This window comes from Oncorhynchus masou, chromosome 12 (genome assembly GCF_036934945.1).
Source record: "Oncorhynchus masou masou isolate Uvic2021 chromosome 12, UVic_Omas_1.1, whole genome shotgun sequence".
NCBI classification, from domain to species: domain Eukaryota; kingdom Metazoa; phylum Chordata; class Actinopteri; order Salmoniformes; family Salmonidae; genus Oncorhynchus; species Oncorhynchus masou.
In genome coordinates, this window is record NC_088223.1 from 79,257,516 (window position 1) to 79,272,701 (window position 15,186).

Genomic DNA, 15,186 nt, shown 5'->3' on the forward strand with positions numbered 1-15,186 from the left:
TCCATTCCTGGCCTCAACCCTATAGGGGTATACTGCCCGCTATCCTTTGGCTTCTCACTGACTACCATCCACCTGAACAGACACTACAGCTACAAACACTAGCTAAATAGGGTAGATGCTGTTCTACTGTGTCAGACTAATCTACAATGTGGTCTCTTAACCTCTTGAGTGTAGGGGGCAGTATTTTGATGTTTGGATGAAAAACGTACTCAAATGAAACTGCCTATTTCTCAGGCCCAGAATCTAGAATATGCATATAATTGTCAGATTAGGATAGAAAGCACTCTAAAGTTCCCAAAACTGTAAAAATATTGTCTGTGAGTATAACAGAACTGATATTGTAGGCGAAAACCTGAGGAAAATCCAACCAGGAAGTGCTGTTTTTCCTGAAACCTCTCTGTTCCATTGCATGCCTTCCCTCTATTTAAAGGGATATCAACCAGATTCCTTTCCCTATGGCTTCCTCATGGTGTGAACAGTCTTTAGACAGTTTCAGGCTTTTATTCTGAAAAATGAGCGAGAAAGATCACATCGCGTCATTGGATGGCTGGGTGCCAGCAGAGTTTTGCATGCGTGAGCAGCTTGGAGCAGACATTTTCTCTCACTCCTATTGAAAAAGCTACGGTCCGGTTGAAATATTATTGATTATTTATTGTAAAAACAACCTGAGGATTGATTATAAAACATGACATGTTTCTACGAACTTTACAGATACTATTTGGAATTTTCGTCTGCCCCGTTGTGACCACTCGAGCCTGTGGATTTCTGAACATAACGCACCAACCAAATGGAGGTTTTTGGATTTTAAAATAATCTTTATGAAAAAAAATGAACTTTTATTGTGTAACTGGGAGTCTCGTGAGTGCAAACATCCGAAGATCATCAAAGGTAAGCAATTCATTTTATTGCTTTTCTGACTTGTGACCAATCTACTTTGCTGCTAGCTGTTTGTAATGTTTTGTCTACTGAGAGCTATCCACACAAAAACACTTGGATAGCTTTTGCCAAAAAGCTTTTTTGAAATCTGACATGCCAGGTGGATTAACAACAAGGTAAACTGTATTTTGCTATATTGCACTTTTGATTTCATGAAAATGTAATATTTTTAGTAATTTAATTTGGCGCTCTGCAATTCAGCGGATGTGGACAAAAATGATCCCGCTAACGGGATGGGTGCGCCAAGAAGTTAAGCCTTGTTCACATTGGCAGTTTGAAGTAAAGCAAATTATTTATTTTTTGCATATCCGATTAAAATCTATTATTTTTCCTGCAATCTGAACAGCCAAAAGCCACATGGAATTGGGTATTTCAAGCCACATTTCAAACCATCGTTCGTAGGTGGTGTGAAGTCAGATACAAATCCGATTCCTGGGCATGCGACTTGTCTGAAGAGTCAAATCTTATTTATTTGCCATCAAGTGGTTTTTAGACTGTTAATTGGCATATCTTGTTGCTTGCTCGCTACTCTGTAGACAGTTTGACAATAACATAATGTGATCGTTCCAATAGCGTATTAATTGTTTACAAACTAATTAGTGAATGTGCTAGAAAGCAAAACAGCTACCTAGATAGCTAGTTGACTGCTGTGGCTAGCCAAAAAGGACTCGTTTTGAAAGTTGGATCATCTTACCCTTGAGGCTTTAAATGTGTTCTTACACTATGATTTTAAACATTCACAGCAACTGGGAAACATCCATGGCAGGTATTGTTGTCACCTTAGTTTGCTACTTAACTTCTGAGTGATATGATGTACGAGCAGCACCACCAATAAAACTATGCCACTGCGCACACACACACGTGGCTACTATGACAACTAGCGTAGCCATATCAGCAAATGACTGCTGTCTAAACACACAAATACGATTTGGTCACTTATAACTTGCTGTTTGGACAGTCAGTATTCCAAAATGGATTTGAAAATCAAAAATTATTAGAGCATTAAGGGCTGCAGTGTGAACAAGGCTTTAGACAACTAACTCTAGCAGCCTGATGTGTTGTAATACTAGCTGTGACAACATCCCTTGACGTGGGATGTGCAATAATCAGGGCTTATTTTCTGTGATGCATCAGACATTTTCTTCAGTGTCTCTTTTCCTTAGACACAACACTGGAAGCTAGTTGCTCCCGAATAGGCTGGTGACATGCACATACACCAGATGATGACTCAAGATTGACAGCATTGTTGAGAACTTTAATTTACTATTAATTGCTACAATTTTCAGTGCATGATTGTGGTCCCCTGTTCGTTACCTTGGCTTCCCAATTTGATGTCAGTCAAATTGAATTTGTCCTATAATATAACCACTCTGTCAAGGTGGAGACAGCGAGACAGTAGTTAATGTTGAAGTGAGAAAGCATCAGATACAACTTGCCAAAAGAAACGCACCTGCTGCATTTCAACTACCTCCTATAGATGTTGGATATTAATTTGACCACCCTTTTGCAGGATAACTTTTCTACCATACAGGAAATGTAACACTTGTAGTATATTTGAGGTTTAAAAAGGCTTCTGAAGTTTAATTTCAACTTAAAAATTCACATTCCCTGCTGCAGCAGTATTATTTTCCTATAGCAAACTGGCGCAAATTAAGATCCTACATTTGTACCTTGACTCCCGAAGAAATCTAGTTTCTTCTAAGGCAGGTATTCCCAAACTGGCCAAATGCTGTTGGGGGTACGCCAAATAAAAATGTGAATCACATGAAAATATACAGTGGGGAGAACAAGTATTTGATACACTGCCGATTTAGCAGGTTTTCCTACTTACAAAGCATGTAGAGGTCTGTAATTTTTATCACAGGTAGAACTGTGAGAGACGGAATCTAAAACAAAAATCATTGTATGATTTTTAAGTAATTAATTTGCATTTTATTGCATGACAAAGGTATTTGATACAACAGAGAAGCAGAACTTAATATTTGGTACAGAAACCTTTGTTTGCAATTACAGAGATCATATGTTTCCTGTAGTTCGTGACCACTGTATATAATGTAAAAAATGATTCACATTTCCAAACAGTCCATTTATATTTTCCAATGGGCTATACATTTGGGTGAGGTTTTTATTCTCGCCTGAGTAGCCTCGTTTCACTGGCAATTTTTTTTTAACCATCTAGTGTTCAGCGAAATACCAACACAATGTCTAATATAGGTAGCCTAGTCAAATAATTAACATCCAATCACATTAACCGTTAATCTCTTGCGGGAATTCCACTAAAGGTCCGTATGTAGTCAAACAGCTGCTGCTCATTCCGTTTGCTCGAAAATGAATAAATGGTTAAAAAAGTAAATCCCGCATCCATAAACACACATACCAGCTCTACTAGTAGTACTGTTACTACCAGCAGTACTACACCTGCACCTGTCGACGACACAAGTTGTTTTGCTTCCACGAGCACATCCAATGGTAGAATAAGTAATTCTACATTTGTTTTTAGCCCAGCTAGCATGGACACTGACAGTTGTGAATCTGATACAGCCGATGAGCTACTACCTGGGAAAGCATCGAACAACAGCCAGGGATGTTGGATCATCGAAGAGGTGCAAATATGTTGAGAACTACATTGATTTGGAGTTCACTTATATTGGGAGAAGTGCCTTTCCTCAGCCACAGTGTGTTATACACAACCATTCAACAGTTTGGGGTCACTTAGAAATGTCCTTGTTTTTGAAAGAAAAGCAAATTTTTTTGTCCTTTAAAATGACATCAATTTGATCAGAAATACAGTGTAGACATTGGTAATGTTGTAAATGACTATTGTAGCTGGAAACGGCTGATTTTTTACGGAATATCTACATAGGCGTACAAAGGCCCATTATCAGCAACCATTACTCCTGTGCTCCAATGGCATGTTGTGTTAGCTAATCCAAGTTTATACATTTAATAGGCTAATTGATCATTAGAAAACCCTTTTGCAATTATGTTAGCACAGTTAAACTGTTGTTCTGATTAAAGTAGAAATAAAACTGGCCTTCTTTAGACTAGTTGAGTATCTGGAGCATCAGCCTTTTTGGGTTTAATTACAGGCCCAAAATAACCAGAAACAAATAACTTTCTTATGAAACTCATCAGTCTATTCTTGTTCTAAGAAATTAAGGCTATTCAATGTGAGAAACCAGAATAGAAATAGGAGTGGGAGGCCCTGGTGTACAACAAAGTGTCAAGTTTGAGAAACAGACGCCTCACAAGTCCTTAACTGGCAGCTTCATTAAATAGTTCCCGCAAAACACCAGTCTCAACATCAACAGTGAAGAGGCGACTCTGGGATGCTGGCCATCTAGGCAGAGTTGCAAAGAAAAAGCCATATCTCAGACTGGCCAATAAAAGATTAAGATGGGCAAAAGAACACAGACACGGGACAGAGGAACTCTGCCTAGAAGGGCAGCATCCTGGAGACTTAGACTCTCTCCAGTACAACCTAACATTGCAGAGTTATGTGCATCCTTTCAAGCATAACCTTCTCATTAACCTGTGGAGTTATTCACACTTTTCAATGAACAAAATAAGGTTTTATATGTAAGATGGTAAAATAAAGAGCAAAATTATTGATTATTATTATATTGTTATTTGTGCCCTGATCCTATAAGAGCTCTTTGTCACTTCCCACGAGCCTGGTTGTGACGACAACTCACTCATTCATATGTTTAATAATTTAATTGTATTGTGTGTGTGTGGCAGGCTTACAATGATGGTAAAAAACAGCATTTGAGAGTGCGCTGACCCTGGTGCTAGAAGGGGTACACAGCTGGAGGTTGAATGTTTGAAGGGGTATGGGACTATAAAACATTTGGGAACCACTGTTCTAAGGCATCTCCGATGACTCCTTCCTTGTTTGTTTCTGCGCCCATTATATGTTGCTTCAAGTGTGTCTTTCTAATTGCTCTATTTGTATTGCACATCTCACATAACACACGGCTTCATTACAATTAATTTGCTCCTCCATGTTGCCAATTTGTGCATCCTCGTGCTCATTGCAACAGTTACCGTTGATGCCGAAGAAGGAGCACTGTGAAGAGCAGCCAGGAGGATTGTGGTTAGAAAACACTGTTCACCACACTGTTCTGGTCCAGTGCCCTTGGGGCGAAGCAGAAGCACTCTACGTGCTAATGCGTTTCCCCCATTCTGCCCAAGACAATCAGATCTAATTGTTCCAAGTTTGTACAGCACCAGATGAGGCATATGATTTTAGCAATAGTGTATAACCACTATCCACCTGTTGGCCATGAAGCACCTATATTTTTCTAACATTCTGTCCAAGACAATCAGGTCTAATGGCTCAAAATCCATTCAACAACAGACTAAAGCATATGCTCTCAGCAGCCATACCAATACCATACTAGTACCACCTGTCTTATTGCCTCTAGTCTATTGTTGAAGGTACTTGGACCTGGCACTTCTGTACAGTCTGTATCCAACCTACACTCACTATTGCACTTTGAAATAATTATGTCACAACTAGGCCTAGTTGTTTTGGCCATACCGTAAGTAAATGTCAGTGTTGGAAAAAGTACCCAATTGTCACACTTGAGTAAAAGTAAAGATACCTTAGACCTCTTGGAACTCCCTCTCCCGGATCCGGGAGAATTGTCATCAACTGACATAACGCAACGGACAAACAATATATATAAATAAAAATATATTCATATTCATGAAATCACAAGTGAAATATATTGAAACACAGCTTAGCCTTTTGTTAATCACCCAGTCATCTCAGATTTTGAAATTATGCTTTACAGCCAAAGCAAGACAAGCATTTGTGTAAGTTTATCGATAGCCTAGCATAGCATTAAGCCTAGCTAGCAGCAGGCAGCTTGGTCACGAAAATCAGAAAAGCAATCAAATTAAATCGTTTACCTTTGATGAGCTTCGGATATTTTCACTCACAAGACTCCCAGTTAGACAGCAAATGTTCATTTTGTCCCATAAAGATTATTTTTATAGCCGAAAAACACCTCCGTTTGTACTTCACGTTTGGTTGAGAAATCCACCGGAAACTGCGGTCACGACAACGCCGAACAATATTCCAAATTAGATCCATAATATCGACAGAAACATGGCAAACGTTTTTTATAATCAATCCTCAAGGTGTTTTTCAAATATCTATTCAATAATATATCGACCGGGACAGGTGGCTTCTTAGTAGGAAAGAGAGAAACAATGGTCGCATTTGTCTTTTACGCACAAAAAACTCAGAGCCTCCAGCTGACCACTGACGCAATGTTGTCGTTCAGGCTCATTTTTCAAAATAAAGCCTGAAACTATGTTTTGTGACACTAGACACATTAGGGAAGCCATAGAAAAAGGAATCTGGTTGATCTCTCATTCACTGCTCAATAGGGACGCATAGGAACGCAGAGCTTTCTAAATAAGAGTCCCTTCCTGATTGGATTTTTCTCAGGCTTTCGCCTGCAATATCAGTTCTGTTATACACAGACATTATTTTTACAGTTTTGGAAACTTTAGAGTGTTTTCTATCCTAAGCTGTCAATCATATTCATTTTCTAGCATCTTGTCCTGAAAAAAAATAGGCAGTTTACTTTGGAAACGTTATTTTTCCAAAAATGAAAATAGTGCCCCCTAGTTTCAAGAGGTTTTAATAGAAAAAAGTGAAAGTCACCCAGTATAATATTACTTGAGTAAAAGTCTAAATGTTTTTTGGTTTTAGATATACTTAAGTATCAAAAGTAAAACTATAAATAATTTCAAATTCCTTATATTAAGCAAACCAGACGGCACAATATAATATATATAAATATATAAATATACAGATAGCCAGGGGCGCACTCCAACACTCAGACATAATTTACAAATTAGCATTTGTGTTGAGTGAGTCCGCCAGATCAGAGGCAGTATGAATGACCAGGGATGTTGTCCTGATAAGTGTGTAAATTGCACCATTTTCCTTTCCTGCTAAGCATTCAAAATGTAAGTACTTTTGGATGTCAGGAAAAATGTATGGAGTAAAAAGTACATGATTTGTTTAGGAATGTAGTGATGTAAAAGTTACAGTTGTCAAAAATATAAATAGTAAAGTACAGATACCTCACAAAACTAATTCAGTAGTACTTTAAAGTATTTTTACTTAAATACTTTACTCCACTGGTAGCTGTACAAAACAATTAGTCCTCGACAATGTAAGCCATTATATAACGGTTGAAGAAGGGCTTGATTCCACTTCAAATCAAGGCTACCTTAATGCCGAGTGCAACTCCATGTTCCTTTCCCCTCTCGATAAGAGAGCTTTGCGCTGTCTGCAAGGTCATAGCTCAACATCTGTCAAAGTCAGCTAATTCCACCCACTCTGTGCTGTTGCCATTCCATCCCCCAATCTGGTGCAGGATTATAGGATAGGCAGGGCATCCCTAAACCCTCTGCATGTCACTCTGTATGGATTAAGCTTTTACTGTGCTGTCATGCTGTCACACTAACCTTTATTCACTATAGTGTTAAAAAGACCCAAAACAGCACCCATTGGAGGGAAATTTAGGAAATAGATAACGGGTCTGTAAGAGTGACATGCTGGAGTGACACTCACATGTCAGTGGATGGACAGCCTGCACAGTCATCAACAGGGTACCTTCTTTGTAACATTGTCAATAGTGTTTAGTTACCTGACTCACACTGAATTCTTCCGCTGCTCTATTGTTAGTTACATACTTCAGTCCGAGACTGCCATTATTGAAGTTGATTGTGGTGATGTTAAAATGAGGGATGTTGTACAAAACAGAGTCATCAGCGATGGGATAATCTCTAACCAATTAGAGTATCAAAACCAATACCAAACTATAAAATCGTCGCTTTACTCATGTGTGTTCTGGCTCTGGCCCAACCTATCAGTTTCTGGGACTAATCAAAATAAAATCAAACTTTATTTGCCACATGTGCCGAATACAACGTGAAGACCTTACCGTGAAATGCTTACTTACAAGCCCTTAACCAACAAAGCAGTTCAAGAAAGAGTTAAGAAAATATTTACCAAATATACTAAAGTAAAAAATTATAAAAAGTAACACAATAAAATAACAATAACGAGACTACATACAGGTCGTACCAGTATCGAGTCAATGTGTGGGGGTACAGGTTAGTTGAGGTAATTTGTAGATGGAGGTAGGGGTGAAGTGACCATGCATAGATAACAGAGAGAAGTCGCAGTGTACAAAACAAATGGAGGGGTGGGGTTGGGTGGGGGTGGGGGGGGGGGGGGGTCAATGTAAATAGTCCGGTGGCCATTTGATTAATTGTTCAGCAGTCTTATGGCTTGGGGGTAGAAGCTGTTAAGGAGCCTTTTGGTCCCAGACTTGGCGCTCCGGTACTGCTTGCAGTGCGGTAGTAGAGAAAACAGTCTATAACTTTGGTGACTGGAGTCTCTGACAATTTTATGGGCTTTCCTCTGACACCACCTATTATATAGGTCCTGGATGGCAGGAAGCTTGGCCCCCGTGATGTACTGGGCCGCACATCATGGTCTAGAATGGATTTCCATTCTTGAAATTTTCAGGGAGGTACTCAGATCCAGACTCATTTGCTTTGAAGAACCTAACATCCATAGGTGTGGTGTAACGTTTGGCTGGAGTGTTTGGGTAGCCGGGCAAAGTGATTAGTGCTCTCATAAAGGACTTGCTTTTAGAGCATTCAGACAGTGGGTTACACGAAAGCCACTCACTAAGACACAAGAAATTCAAAACGGGCTTGTCACAGGAGGTGCATTCTCTTGGCAGGAGAGACCGGGGCATATGCAAACACACGTCACACACACACGCACATACGAACACAACAGTAGCTTGATACTAATAGCTCATACTGTATGTGCACACGCACGCATACACACGCACAGACAGACACAGACAACAGGAGCCTGCCAGCCTCGCCGTTTGGCCGGCTGCTTGCGTGTGGATGTAAACAGCCCTCGTGCCGAGACTCAACAGCATGCCTACGAATCCGACTGGAGCCCACTACACACACTGGGTATACAAAACACTAAGAATACCTGCTCTATCCATGACGCAGACTGACCAGGTGAAAGCTATAACCCCTTATTTATATCACTTGTTAAATCCACTTCAATCAGTGTAGATGAAGGGGAGGAGAAAGATTAACGAAGGATTTTTGAGCCTTGAGACAATTGAGACATGGTGAGGGTGTAACGTTTTTCTTGAGGTGAAGGAGAGGCGGACCAAAATGCAGCGTGGTGGTTATTCATGGTACTTTAATAAAGACACTATACATGAATAAACTAACAAAACAAGAAACGTGAAAACTCAAAACAGCCATATCTGGTGCAAACACAGAGACAGGAACAATCACCCACAAACACACAGTGAAACCCAGGCTACCTAAGTATGATTCTCAATCAGAGACAACTAATGACACCTGCCTCTGATTGAGAACCATACTAGGCCGAAACATAGAAATACCCAAATCATAGAAAAACAGACTGCCCACCCCAACTCACGCCCTGACAATACTAAATAATGACAAAACAAAGGAAATAAAGGTCAGAACGTGACAGTACCCCCCCCCCAAAGGTGCGGACTCCGGCCGCAAAACCTTAACCTATAGGGGAGGGTCTGGGTGGGCGTCTGTCCGCGGTGGCGGCTCTGGCGCAGGACGCGGACCCCACCCCTACTTAGGTAGCCTGGTTTCACTTTTGAGTTGTAGATGATTATTTTCCGTGTCAGGGTTTTGTTTTTTCACGTTGTCGTTTAATGTTTTGTTCAGTGTTCATTATTCTCGGCCTCATTAAACTCGGTTTTTCTAATGACTGCCTTGCCTGGTTCACCAACTACTTTGCAGACAAAGTTCAGTGTGTCAAATCGGAGGGCATGTTGTCCGGTCCTCTGGCAGTCTCTATATGGGGGTGCCACAGGGTTCAATTCTCGGGCCGACTCTTTTCTCTGTATGTATCAATGATGTTGCTCTTGCTGCGGGCGATTCCTTGATCCACCTCTATGCAGATGACACCATTCTGTATACTTCTGGCCATTCCTTGGACACTGTGCTATCTAACCTCCAAAAAAGCTTCAATGCCATACAACACTCCTTCAGTGGCCTCCAACTACTCTTAAACGAGAGTAAAACCAAATGCATGCTTTTCAACCGTTCGCTGCCCGCACGCCCGACTAGCATCATCACCCTGGATGGTTCCGACCTAGAATATGTGGACATCTATAAGTACCTAGGTGTCTGGCTAGACTGTAAACTCTCCTTCCAGACTCATATCAAACATCTCCAATCTAAAATCAAATCTAAAATCAAATCTGGAGTCGGCTTTCTATTCCGCAACAAAGCCCCCTTCACTTACGCCGCCAAACTTACCCTAGTAAAATTGACTATCCTACCGATCCTCGACTTCGGTGATGTCATCTACAAAATAGCTTCCAATACTCTACTCACCAAACTGGATGCAGTTTATCACAGTGCCATCCGTTTTGTTACTAAAGCACCTTATACCACCCACCACTGCGACCTGTATCCTCTCGTCGGCTGGTCCTCGCTACATATTCGTCGCCAGGCCCACTGGCTGCAGGTCATCTACAAGTCCATGCTAGGTAAAGCTCCGCCTTATCTCAGTTCACTGGTCACGATGGCAACACCCACCCCAGCAGGTGTATCTCACTGATCATCCCTAAAGCCAACACCTCATTTGGCCGCCTTTCCTTCCAGTTCTCTGCTGCCTGTGACTGGAACGAATTGCAAAAATCGTTGGAGACCTTTACCACCCTCACCAACTTTAAACATCTGCTATCTGTGCAGCTTACCGATCGCTGCAGCTGTACATAGTCCATCGGTAAATAGCCCACCCAATTTACCTACCTCATCCCCATACTGTTTTTATATATTTACTTTTCTGCTCTTTTGCACACCAGTATCTCTACCTACACATGACCATTTGATCATTTATCACTCCAGTGTTAATCTGCAAAATTGTAATTATTCACGTACCTCGTCATGCCTTTTGCACACAATGTATATAGACTATTTTTTTTAAATCTACTGTGTTATTGACTTGTTCATTGTTTACTCCATGTGTAACTCTGTGTTGTTCTCTGTTCACACTGCTATGCTTTATCTTGGCCAGGTCACAGTTGTAAATGAGAACTTGTTCTCAACTAGCCTACCTGGTTAAATAAAGGTGAAATAAAAATAAAATTAAAAACCAAGATGAACACTTACCACACTGCGTATTGGTCCGATTCTTGCTACTCCTCCTCAGAAGAGGTAGAGGAAAGCTGTTAAACCTGCATGTCTTTTTTTCAAAAGTCTCATGGAATGTAGGCCTACATTGAACACCAGACATTGGCTGCTACTGTAGACTGTGAGTGCAACTCAATATTAAGAAGGTTTTCCTAATGTTAGGAATACTCAGTGTATATCCGGCCTGCTAATTTACAACTACTCAAAGAAGGCATGAAGCTTCGGCACAACAAGCACATAAGCCCAGCCTTTTCACATCACGTGTAATCACATCACCTTTCTTACACTGGTAGAATAATTATTTTTGTTGATCTGTGCTTATGGTACCTACGGAAGTCTATAATGTATCAGTGCAGGAGTGTAGTATTGCATGCAGTGAAGGAAGCAACAGCCGCTCTGCGGCAGCAACAGTTGGCTCTCAACAGTCAAGAGTTAGCTACGCCACAGACAGGGAGACGCACAGACACACCGGCACTCGGCAACCACAGATGGAAGGAAAATGAGAGTGGAGAAGAGAGAGGTCAAAAAAGACACAGCCACACCAGATGGTCACTCGGCAACCAGACACTGAAGGAAGGAACGAAGGAAGAAAAAGAGGACAAAAGAGAGAAAATGTCTCTACTCACTTGAGTCGTCCGAGTCATAGCCCTCCACGTCCGGTTCCTCCTCCTTCTTGCCAGTCGCCGCAGATGTTGGGGCGGCGGCACCGCCAAACACCCGGTCCGGGTCGTCGCCGGTGTGGGAGTGGGCCGGGTCATCCCCAGAGTTGTGGCTGGCGGAGGAGGAGTGCAGCGAGCCGGCTCGGCTGAGGGCGGGGGGTGCTGTCGGGGGGAGACCCCGCGGGTAGCGGGGGAAGTAGTCAGAGATCTGCTTGATGGGCTGGATGGGGCCAGGGCACACGTCAATGGCCATGTGCTCCTGGATGCTGATGGTGGTCTTCTCGCCTTTGCGTTGTGTCATGCATGCGGTCCCTTGGAGCGCCCACCCAGCCCAGTCAAGACCCAGTCAAAACAATAACTATTCCCCAGGTTTCCCCAAATATACAAAAAAGGCTCCTCGAAAGTAAACACCAAAACCAGCCAGAGAAAAAAAAATGAAATTTGAAGTTGTTCCTCTGAAGTCTATCCCTGAAAAAAAAGCCAGTAGCCTGAGTGGAGAGAGAGCTCCTGGCTGTTAGTGAGATGAGTAGGTCCTGGTGGCTCCTCGGACTCCCCCCCTCTAGCTTGTGCTGCACTGGGCTACATGGAGAGCCGTGGCTGGTCCGCCCTGCACGCTCTAACCATGCTGTCTGTCTGCTTCACACACTGCTTCCTGCCTGCTCTTTCTCTACCTCTACAACACACCCTGCACACGGCTGCCGTTTGTGTGTGTGTGCGAGAGAGTGAGAGAGAGAAAGAGAGAGAGCGAGAGAGAGAGAGGGTGGGGTGGGAGGGTGGGGGGGGGGGGTTATTGAGGAAGGAGGTGGGCTCAGCTGATGTCACCTCTTAGCAACCGAGTGGTAAACAGGGACCGCCGGTGCGGGTACTTAATTATGCTATTAGTCCCTAGCCATCTGTCAAAGAGAGGGAGGCTCTGCTGTGTGTGTATGAGAGAGAAAGAGCATAAAGAGAGAGACTGCAGAGAATACCTATGCGTGCGTGTGTGCGCGCTTGCCTGTGTGCTATGGAGTGAAAGATAAAATGTGTCTTTGAGGGAGTGCGTCTCTGATATAGGAGCACTACCGCAAATGTAAGTGTGTGTGTGAAAGAGACGTGAATAGCTCCGTGTGAGTGTGGGGACTGTAGAGCATAGGCATAATGTGTGACTGTAAGGAAGAGTGTCTGTGTACTTATGAGGAGCGCAAGCGTTCGTGCGTGTATATGTGTTTGCGAGTGAGAGAGAGCGAGCTAGCGACAAAGAGAAAGGAAGAAAAAAGAAAGAGAGGCAAAGTGTTTTGTGTGTAACACACAGGGAGAGAGTCGGACCCTGGGGTATCTCTGACCAGCCCACGTTTGGAATTAGCAGTGAGACAATTAAACATTGGTCACCTTCTATCAAACGAATCTCTAGAGCAACAGGTGCTAAATAAAAAAGACCAACATAATTACAATTAAGAATTGAAAAATGGAATGTCTGTGTAATCGAGTGGTAACACTGGCAGCCCAATTCTGATTTTTTTTTCATTCATTGGGCTCTGAAGAAAATTCTGATGTGATTGGTCAAAAGACCAATTAGTGGAAGATCAGAATTGGGCTGCCTGTCTAAACGCAGACTTAGAGCCCAGATTGTTGTGGTTTCAAGTCCTTTTAAACTTTTCAAAATTACCTCACGGTTACACAGAGTGGGAAAACAACCTCCCCTTGGGTGGGACGTCATTACTGTTTTTGAATTTTCTAAGTACCTTTTTTTTTTCTTCGTACCTTTTTTTGACTACATAACGTTAACAAATTGTCAGTGGTATGGTGCTGGAGATAACGTATGAGTTTAAAAAGTAGTGAAATATCCATTTATGTGAAAAAATGTGACTTTAAATGCCTTCTGCAAAGCACTGTGTTTGAAAATGGCCCCCAAACATTGATTCTGTGTGTTTTTTAGATCTAGACTGTGCTCAGCCTTGGTTGTTCATCGTGGCTGTTGACACAGGTAGCATCACAATGCTGACAAAAGTGAACAGCAGCTGTCAAAATGCCAATGGTGATGCATTGATCACATTGGGAATTTAGACATCTATAAGAGTGACTTTAATCTCACTTAAAAGATCACACGAGTCCACACGACATCTGACAAGCTTGACAGGAGTCAGAAAAGTCATTTAATCTATTCATCAACAAATCACCTGATCAAGCAATCTGTCAACCTGCCAATCAAAATGTACATTAAAGAAACCTATTGCAAAAATAACCAGCAAAACCATGAAATACATGTCCTAATTTAAATCTAAATGAACCCCTTTTGACTGACGTTTAGCGATTCAGAGCAATTAAGCTATTAATGAATCAACGGTGTGTGGTGGCCATTCTTTGAGGGAAAATACTCAATGAGAGCAAATCTCATTAATTCCCAATCTATTTCTGACAATACCTCCAGAGGATTTCTCTCTTTGAGACTGAAGGGACTGATGATGACAGGCACATTTAATTCACTTTCACTTTCCCAAACTTTACAAAAGCAACAAAAAATTAAAATAACTAAAAACACCCAAGTCCATTGTGCCGAACATCTAGTATGAGCCCCCGTTGGCAGAGGCAAGATGCGAGAGAAAGAGAGTTGATGGACTGCATTTCTTATAAAAACAATGTTTGAGGGAGTTGACAGACAGGGAACAGTATTGGTGAGGACATGTTGATGTGAAATAGATTGACGAGATGGTGGCAAATGGTGTGCGATATGTTGCTTTCCATCTGGGGTTTAATGCTCCGAAGAGACGAGCTCTTGTTGATTTTTTCCTTCAAGGCTATTTTATGTATCTGGAAATGTGCACTACAAGGGCAGACTTTGAAGGTTCTATTTTTTTTTATGTGCTAGAGACACTGGTACATTTGAAATGCTCTTAGACCTCACTTGCTAAATGTTCTGTTACAGTTAAGGGTATATTACTGGGAATGTTCAAAGTTTACCAGTAAACTACCATACTTTTTGTATCTTTCAAGGATTCTATGTAATCTATCACAAGACACCGAGTGGACCCTTTCCAGTACTATTATCACAGGTGTCTAATTATCTCTGGCCCTCCATGTGGCCTTATCACATGCAAAATATATTAAATTATTAAGTAGATTTGGAAAAATAATTTGAATGACTAAGCTGTAAAACATTAAGCAATAAGGCATGAGGACCAGGGGATTATCGTGTGATAACTCCCGACTATTGGCTGTTCTTTCGTTGAGGGTCGGGAACAACCCTTAAGAGGGAGTTATCCCACGATAATCTCCGGGTTCGAGGGCCTTATTGATATTATAAAACAGTTGCCAACATTTCAAAAAAGATGAACTACATGTTTTCATTAATGAGTAA

The 15,186-nt window shown here is 41.7% G+C and overlaps 1 protein-coding gene across 1 annotated transcript in view; it reads right to left on the reverse strand.

Moving 5' to 3' along the window:
* Window positions 1-12,537, reverse strand: part of LOC135550894 (double C2-like domain-containing protein beta) — a 152,798-nt gene extending 140,261 nt beyond the window's left edge. Inside the window, exon 1 of the mRNA XM_064982106.1 lies at window positions 11,820-12,537. Within this exon, the coding sequence (XP_064838178.1) occupies window positions 11,820-12,153 (334 nt within the window). The 5' untranslated portion in view covers window positions 12,154-12,537. The remainder of the gene's footprint in view (window positions 1-11,819) is intronic.
* Between the last annotated feature and the right edge of the window lie 2,649 nt (window positions 12,538-15,186).